Raw genomic sequence first — 9,673 nt, 5'->3', positions numbered from 1 at the left:
AATGTTGGATTCTGCAGATCTACCTGCAGAAAGGTAAGACAGAATACTCTCAGGAAACATAAGCAGCCTTAGCACCAGTCAAGGTTTTAAAAACTGGATCTGTAACTGTATGGGTTCATTTCCTAATGCAGAGAAACTGGATAGTACACACAGTATAGATTTAATGTGGGAAATATTCCATCTTGGAAATGCTACCCAAACATAAAAATCTAGACTATCAAAATTTGCTGTTTTCCAAGACATGTATTAGAATTTTGCAAAGTTTCCTGAATTACACAAAATCAAATGAAGGGAATCAGACCAAAATTACCTAAGGCCATTTCAAGTACCTGACAAAGGCAGACAATATTAACTTGAAAAATTAGCATTTCTCACTTTCCTGATCATAACAATTACCTGAGGCATTCCCTACAAATAAAAATTCTGAGACTCACTCTCTTTAATTATGGCTTAGCAGGTGGTAGGTCTGGATTGAAGGCTAAGAATCTGTACCTTAAGCAATTCTAATAATCAGGCAAGTTTGGAAAATAGGGCTAAGCGGAAGTGTGTGTGTGTGGGACAACAGGAACAATACCAGCACTGCTCTGGTTCCCTCATTCAAACACTGCCTGACAAACTACCTGGGAACGACAAACATTCAACTGAAGTTGAGGAATTATCTACAGAACGCTGTTTATTTCAAGTCCAAAACACAAATTACTCATTTTTCGTAACAGACCACATAATTTTTACTGCATGTATATTTAGGGTTTCTCTAGTCACAAGTACAGTTTATTACTAGACTTTAGGCTCAAATGATTCATATATAATCAGTTTACTACAGAGGACATATACTTTTAACAAAATTTTTTGTTTAGAAAATGTTTTACATAAAAACACACAAAGCATTTACCAAAACACTCCACAACCAGTCTTCAGCAAAGATTTGGCTAAAGATAACTTCCTATAAAACACTCCAAGACCAAACAGAATGTAGGATTTCACTTTAGCTTATTGTTGCAGTTAAAAGTTACCCCTCGTTTGATGGCTTCTGCATAGATCTATAAAGCAGAAGCCTTTAACTGGCGACTTGTTAAATTTGTCTTTTTAAGTGAACTTGTCCCCAACCCAGAACCTAAGTAGTCATAATGAAATCAAATAACTGACATATGTGGGGCTTTTTCAACCTAAGAATAATTTAATGTCTATCAGTATAATATTTTAATGTCTTGTGTTCAATAACTACCACCTGGAGTGCTATAATCTAGTATAATCAGCTGGCATCAAAATATGAAGTAAAAGTATGTACATTTTAATATACCAATTCTTACCTGAATAATCTCAGATCTCCAGAGAATGTTCCGCAAAGTGGAATTTCTTCCTAAAGTTATGCTGAATGTGGTACAATGTGTACAACGTGGTTAACCAGTGTCAGCTTTTCATTTCCAAGATTTTCCTTATCTTGAATCAAATGCACAATCTTACAAGTGTATCATAATGCACTGGCTTACAGTATTTTATATAAAGTCCAACTCAAGCTTATTTTGGTTTATTGTACATGCTTTATTAAAACGGTACTTGTATTTACAGTATCTGCAGAAAGAGTCCCTTCCAAGGCGCTCTCACACATTCAGACACACCCACACAGACATCCACTCCACAGCCCCATGCACCCACACCAGTGAGATATGGAGGGTCAGACTCCTAAAATTAGGCAGCTGTAGGGGATAAGAACTGATTTGTTTTTCAATTTCTTTGAAAAGAGAAAAGCTCGGGGGAATGCATTTGGCCATTACAATGCTAATTAAGTTTGTGTATATTACATATATGGCAGTTAACACTGAATATTCCTTTTACATTCTATATATACAGAATGATATCAAGGTTTTGTGGTCAACAGAATATTCCAACTTCAGTCTTAATGCTGCTTGTAGTGACTTCTGAATTCATTATAGGGGCTTTCCCTAAAAATAATTCAAGTCTATGTTAAGTGAAATAAGGCACAATTAATATTGATTTGATTGAGGGGAAGGGAAGGAAAGAGAAGGGATAAAAACTGGTTTCAAATGATCTTTCTATTGGGGAACTAGCTCTGACTTAAATCCACTTGAAATTCCTTCTCTTAATTTCCAAAGATTTCTTAGAAATAAAGATATTTTTCTTTTCCCTGACAAAGCCAAAAAGAAAGTTTGGGAATTCACATTTTAATGTTTCAGTAGCCTGAACTACTCAAATTGTTGTGTATCCCCTCCACCTCACCTGCTCAGGTCTCCTCCCTCACCAATGGTAAAATAAAAACACAGTATGTGACACAGGAGTCCCTTGATGTTTCTTGAGGAGATTTGTACACTTGAGTATCAAATACATATCTGGTTGTCTTCAATATATTTTAACAAGAAAGAAAGAAAAAGGAAGGAAGGAAAAAAGGAAGGAAAGAAAAGAAAGAATCTTGTGGCTTTCTTGCTCTTTAAAAAAATCCCTGTCTCTTTCTTTTCAGGATGATGAAGCCCCACTAGACATTACAAACAACTGCAGCAAATGAATTGGCAGCATAAATAATGCCTAGTATTCAAATCTTCATAGTGAGATTCATTTATCTTGTACACAATTTGTTGAATGTTTATCGCAGCAGGTGAATCAAACCCAAAGATGCTGGACATTCTGTGAAAGGGAGTAAGAATTGCAGTTCTGAAGGCCCCTGACTTTGGTTGTTTACAAAGTTCAATCCTGTTTATTGTGATCCTTGGTATCTTCTTCATCTGTATATTCTGATGGTTCTTCCCCTGGTTTTAGGAGTCTGCCTACATAATCATATTTTTCTGAAAGATACATCAAAAGAAAATCAGTGGAGATCAAATCTGTTTCACTATTCCATTATACAGAGAAAAGGCATTTGTTTTAGAATCATATAGAATATGATAATGTTAGAATATTATCTAAATACGATCCTAAAATTGCTTCACCATGGCTGGTCTTTATACACATGTAAAGCTTGAACAAAAGAAAACAAGACTAGAGAACTAAATTAGCCAGGTCTGGTGGCATGCGCCTGTAATCCCAGCTACTTGGGAGGCTGAGGCAGTAGAATCGCTTGAACCCAGAAGGCAGAGGTTGCCGTGAGCCACAATTGTGCCATTGTACTCCAGCCTGGGCAACAGAGAGAGACTCTGTCTCAGAAGAAAAAAAAAAAAAAAAAAAAGAAAACAGGATTAGGGAACTTAATAAGGTGTGGGAATTCTTTGCAAGAGGGTGTTCTGTATCTGCGGCTCTTAGTTGGATACTGCAACAGAATCACTTGGATATGTTTTTAAATAATGAAAGTCCAGGTCCCATCTTAGTACCCAGCTCAGTCTCTTGGGTTAGACCTGGGGACATATACTTTAAAGCTGGTCTAACTTTAATATGCACTGAGTCTCAGAATAACTCTTTAACTCTTAATAGCCCATAATGTTATGATTAAAGACATTAGTTGGCAATGTAGGGAACTTCCAACAGTTATTTAAAATCTATAAATATATTGGATTTTGCAAACAAGCGAGGAAAAAAAAAATTAGGGCTAACGTTTTGGAGTAGAGAAGGCCATGAAAAAGGAAATGGTGACTTCCTTGGGGCTGAAGAAAGGGTGGAAGGGTGCACAAGATGGAGAATCAATGGTTGAGGAGACCCAATTGGGAAATATTCTTGGGGAGAAAATGTGACATATGCTAGCAGTACTCAAGAAAATGAGGAGGTAAAAATTTATTTGTTACTTGTTACACTATGTGCTTTGAGGTCTCAGGGTATGGACCCTGTCATACTACTGTTCTTTCCTCCATCAAACTCACTTCTTAGAGCTGTTATTTTGCTTGTTTGTATGTTATCAGGTGTTTTATTTGGAACACTGTAGGTAGAAAGTAATACATGTTTATTTGTTTCTTGATCAGAAAATGAAAACTAGGTTAAGTGAATTAAGCCTAGGTTAAGTGAATGAATTGACTGTCAAGAGGATTAGATAAGAGGACTGATTCATATGGTAGAACTAGTACAGGCGCCAAGCCAGAGTAGCTGTTCAAGGGATCCAGGGGTCAGATAAACAGCTGAGACAGTGTCACCCAAGTGGTAAAAACTGATGTTACGAGGGAATAACAAAGGGGAACGATATTTTTTATTTACATTTTCAGCACAAGACCTGTAAAATCATTTTGGAATAAATTATAGTATTGAAATCAGTAATCGATTGTTTTAAATATAAGCCTATATTTTAAAAAAACTAAATCTTAATGCACAAGCTTTAAAAAAATACAAGTATCACAATTTTTATGAGGCTTATAGTTTGTAAGTCAATTTTTAAATATGGATTTTCAAAATAATTATCACATGTAATAATCATATTTTTATTTAACTATTTTTTGCAATTTCTTTTTTTTAATTTTGGACAAGTCTCACTATGTTGCCCAGGGTAGTCCTTGAACTCCCAAGCTCAAGGGATCCCCATCAGCAGCTGGGACCACAGGTGAACACCACTCCACCCAGCTTCAGCTATCTTTAAAAATATTATCAAATAATGATGGCAATGAAAACAGATGATATCCTTAGGCTCTTAAGCACGTAAAATAGTATATATTTTCTTTGAACAAATATTTAATTTTCTAAAGAATCCAATAAAATGCAAGTACCTTTAAATTGCATTTCCCATTCTCGAACACTCTCCATTTGTACTGCATTCAAATCTGAGAGATCATCATATTCATCTCTAAGTGCATCTTTATCTAGGCAAAATGTTGCCAGTCCTCTGGAGGCATCCCTACCAGCAAATATTCCATATGGACCCGCTGGAAAAAAGAAAAAAAATATTTAGATCACCTAACAATAATTTAGAACGTCTCAAAGGAATCGCCCCCCTCCCCCCCAAAAAAAACCCCTCATGATTCACATTTGGAATTGAAATTAGTATCCTTAATTTTAAAACATGGGCAGATACTAGATAAAATAATGAGAAAAAAATTTCTTGGAAAGCTGCCTTTTGACCAAAGTAAAGCTGCCTTTTGACCAAAGTAAAGCTTTTCACTTAGATCTTAAAACCCTCAATTTCAATTACTTCAGATACCCCCAAACTTATATTCAAAATGGATTGTGAAGTAATGAGGGAGAAGAAGAAACTTAAGTGGTTAGGTTTAGAAGCCAGTTTGCTTGAAGGGAAATAATGTTTCCTGATTGCTGTTAATTAATAGTGGCATCAAAAAAAAAAAATCAACAGAACATCATTTACTACGTAAAGACTCAGCTGAACTGTGAATCTGTAACATTTTCTTTTTGCTATCCTTACGTAGGTTGTAATTCTATGAGAACAGGGACTACCATCTTTGTGGTCCCAGTGACTAGTTCAGTGCCAAACATGCATTTAATACATCTTTGCCAAATGGTTTAATAAAAAAAGATCCATATTCAAAATAAATCATCTATCATAACATGTATACAATTATCTATATAAACCAAGAAAGGTCATTAAGGAAAATAACAGCTCCAGAGAACTAGAACTTACTGCAACCTCCAGCTCCCTGGTTCAAGCAGTTCTCCTCCTGTCTCAGCCTCCTGAGTAGCTGGGATTACAGGCACGCACCACCATGCCCATATAATTTTTGTAGTTTTATATGGGGTTTCACCATGTTGACCAGGATGAATAATTAGCACTTTATCCAAGGAATCAGGTACCATTCTCTCTGAAGAGAAATGGCACGACTGATGTGTTAACAGAAGGAAACCATTCCCAAGGTCTGTCCTTGAGAGCAGCAATTCATTCACTGCTATATCCTCAATGCCTAGGACCGTGCCTGGCATAAAGTAGGAACATAATAATCTTCTTCCAAATGACTTAGCTGTAGTTCCAAATAAAAAGAAACTCAAGATTCTGACCTTTTAAACAGATTCACTTATGGTAAGCAAAGACACTAGTATGAACAACAGAGTGGTCAAAGGAAGGCTTATAAATAAAAGAACAAAGTATATCCTGTTAAGCAAACAAGCAGAAAAAAACTAAAAATTCCTTGATTTTTAAATGAGCGAAATGATTATATTCATATGTAAAAGTATTTAGGAAATTGAAAGTTATGTGTCAAAAAGTCTCTGCACCTTCTGAGAGTGGATATCAAAGTTTCACTTAAATAGACATCTAAGCATTTATGAGTTTTGAGTTGCTAACAGCACAGTACTAAAAATTCATTCTCTTTTGAAAAGTTTACTGCATGGAACTAGATAGAAGTAGCACTAGCAGGGCCGGGCGTGGTGGCTCACGCCTGTAATCTCAGCACTTTGGGAGGCCAAGGCCGGTGGATCACGAGGTCAAGAGATCGAGACCATCCTGGTCAACATGGTGAAACCCCGTCTCTACTAAAAATACAAAAAATTAGCTGGGCATGGTGGCGCATGCCTGTAATCCCAGCTATTCAGGAGGCTGAGGCAGGAGAACTGCCTGAAGCCAGGAGGTGGAGGCTGCAGTGAGCTGAGATCACGCCATTGCACTCCAGCCTGGGTAGCAAGAGCGAAACTCCGTCTCAAAAATAAATAAATAAATAAATAAAAATTAAAAAAAAGAAGTAGCACTAGCAATAAATTTTAAAAGTAGCATTAATAGGTATTGATACACAGTAACATGAAAATAAAGGTAACAGTTCCAGTAAAGTACATTTTTATTCTGCTTTTCTTATTTTTATTCCATTTTGCATATTGCTTAGTATCACATGACTTTCAACAATTATTTATCAATGAATGGATGTGTACCTGTAATTTATTTAATCAGTCTATTAACATGGGCCACCATTTTTTTACTTTCAAATGTGTCTTCTATATAAGATATGAAACACAATTTACCACCAGCCAATATTCGTAACATTCAAACTTTTCCCATCACTTCAACTGACAAGCAAAAGGGTATTAACCAGGCTGGTGTGGTGGCTCAAGCCTGTAATCCCAGCATTGTGGGAGGCCTACGCGGGTGGATCACTTGAAGTCAGGAGTTTGAGACCAGCCTGGCCAACATGGTGAAACCTTGTCTCTACTAAAATTACAAAAATTAGCTGGGCGTGGTGGTGCACACCTGTAATCCCAGCTACTTGGGAATCTGAGGCAGGAGAATTGCTTGAACCCAAAGATGGAGGTTGCAGTAAGCTGAGATCATGCCACCGCACTACAGCCTGGGCGACAGAGCAAGACTCCTTCTCAAAAAAAAAAAAGCAACCAAAAACAGGGTATTAACCAGTTATGTCTGTGTCTGTGTATATGTGTGTGTGCACGCAAAATTGTACATGCTTTGTGACAATGGGCGTTTCCAGGAGAACAAGGAGACAGAGAGACAGAGAACTAGAGTGATTTTTTAAAAAATTTCCTGAGAAACAATGACAAAAAAAACTTCAAACATTATATTTAGTCTTAATGCTGAATGGACCAATGCTTATAAACTTAAAAAAGCAAAAAACTGAAACACACAAAAGGAAAAATAAAAGTAATAAGGGCTGTAACAATCTACAAATGGAAAATGATAGTTTCAATTTTTAAAAGAATTTTCCAGCAACCTCACTTTCCTCTCTCAGAGTTTCCCAAAGTGGAAGGGACAGACTTTGCCTTCCCCACTTGGCAGATAAAAAAACAGGAGCAGAGACATTCAGTGTGATTTGCCTAAAATTACTGACAGAACCGGGAGTACTATTTCTACTTTCCTAAATCCTCCGAACAGTGCACCTTAAGAAAATACATAGAAGACTCACAAACACAAAGATGGAGTAACAACTATGAAAACGAGCATTTACTGTTTACAAAATTTCAAGGGAATGAAAATTTTAGAATACTTATTAAATCAAAATGGAAGATAATTAACATAAAAGCTGTACAACAAGCTTTTCTTAGCATTCTATTATAGTATTTATCTCCATAGCCTGCAAACATTAATCTACTTTGGGTACTTCTGAGTATAAACCATGAAACACATTTAAATGATAGAAAGGAGAGAAGATAAAATCATAAAAACAATAATCAGAAAACCTTCCATCATTGAGTATATTAATATATACCAGTACATTCTCTAGTAAATTTCTCTACCAGCTTCCCCAAGAAAGCTTTAACACTGAATGAATATAAAAACAAAACAAAATTTCATAAAATATGCTCTTTCTGGGGTACAGGGGGTGGGGAATGATTGACTTGGTAGGAGTGAATTCGAGTCAACAGTTAATAATCCAAGCCAAAGTCTAGACAAATGATGTTCTATTGGCTCGTGAATGGAAAAGAATAATTCAGTGATTAACATATTCCCCCACTCCCTAAACTATATTAAGCTGTCTTCTCCATATGTTTAGAATTTCCCTCAGGAAGCATTTAACTTCTGCAAAGGTCTTTCTATGCTCTTTCCTGTAAGATCATTGAACACATTTTTTTTTTTTTTTTTTTTTTTTTGAGACAGGGTCTTACTTTGTCAGCCAGGCTGGAGTACAGTGGCTCAATCATGGTTCAACCATAGCTCACTGTAGCCTCTACCTCCTGGGCTCAAGTGATCCTCCTGCCTTAACCTCCCAAATAGCTGGTCATGGGCCTGGCTAATTTATTTTTTGTAGAGACAAAGTCTCATTATGTTGGCCAGCTGGTCTTGAACTTCTGGCCTCAAGCAATCCTCCCACCTTTGCCTCCCAAAGTGCTAGAATTACAGGCCTAAGCAACCATGCCCAGCTCCTGTAAGGCCCTCAAGAATATAACACTAGGAACTAAAGTTGGAACTGGATAGGTTGCTCTGACGAAGGAGAATTTGAGGTCTACTGAAAGGATAGTTCCCTGCGTTCATAATACAACCACAAGTGTATATGAAAAGTCATCAATATTTTTCCATTCCACTACTCCCTGACATAACAAAACTAAATATTTACCAATTCTAATATTTTGATAACTGTACTTGGCTATTCATAATACTAAAACAATAGGGAACTACCCAAATAAAGCAAATTTGAAATGGTTTAAGTCTGCAGGCATGGTATAATTTATTTATTTACTTATTTTTATTATTATTTTGAGACGGAGCCTCGTTTTGTTGCCCAGGCTGGAGTGCAGTGATGTGATTTCAGCTCACTACAACCTCTACCTCCTGGGTTCAAGCAATTCTCCAGCCTCACTCAGCCTCCCAAGTAGCTGGGATTACTGGGTGTACCACCACGCCTGGCTTATTTTTTGTATTTTTGGTACAGAGGAGATTTCACCATGTTGGCCAGGCTGGTCTTGAACTCTTGACCTCAGGTGATCCACTACTCACCTTGACTTCCCACAGTGGTGGGATTACAGGCATGAGCCACTGTGCCTGGCCTAAAAAAGCTAGTTTATGTAAACTGATCTGGTTATTTTCTATTATTAAGGCTCATTTAGATACTAACAGTTCAGTAACAACTGAAAGAATTAAATTCTGTTGCTTTATCAAATATTAAAATATGCTGATCCAAAAATAGCGAGTGCCAATTTTAAGCGAATTCTTGCTACAAAAAATGAACAGCATTATTCAAAGCAGTTACTCTGAAACATAAAAAATATTCTGAAATATAAAATATTTAAGGACATCATTTTAAAGATAAATTTATTTCAAAGCTTTTTGTTAAATATACCAATATGATAGTATCCTAGTCAGAATTCAGATTTCATTTAGTTTTTTTTTTTGGGGGGGGGGTCAGAATCTCACTCTTGTCAC

General features: G+C 36.5%; 1 protein-coding gene across 1 annotated transcript in view; it reads right to left on the bottom strand.

Moving 5' to 3' along the window:
- Nucleotides 1–647: 647 nt before the first annotated feature.
- PGRMC2 (progesterone receptor membrane component 2) overlaps nucleotides 648–9,673 on the bottom strand; it is a 20,707-nt gene continuing 11,681 nt past the window's right edge. Inside the window, exons 2-3 of the mRNA XM_032292301.1 lie at nucleotides 4,635–4,790; nucleotides 648–2,798 (exon numbers count right to left, since the gene is read on the bottom strand). Coding sequence (XP_032148192.1) covers nucleotides 2,701–2,798; nucleotides 4,635–4,790 — 254 coding nt within the window. The 3' untranslated portion in view covers nucleotides 648–2,700. The remainder of the gene's footprint in view (nucleotides 2,799–4,634; nucleotides 4,791–9,673) is intronic.

Source organism: Sapajus apella, unplaced genomic scaffold (assembly GCF_009761245.1).
Source record: "Sapajus apella isolate SASKATOON/1434 unplaced genomic scaffold, GSC_monkey_1.0 scaffold27, whole genome shotgun sequence".
Taxonomy (NCBI): domain Eukaryota; kingdom Metazoa; phylum Chordata; class Mammalia; order Primates; family Cebidae; genus Sapajus; species Sapajus apella.
This window is presented reverse-complemented; position numbering and strand designations above follow the sequence as displayed.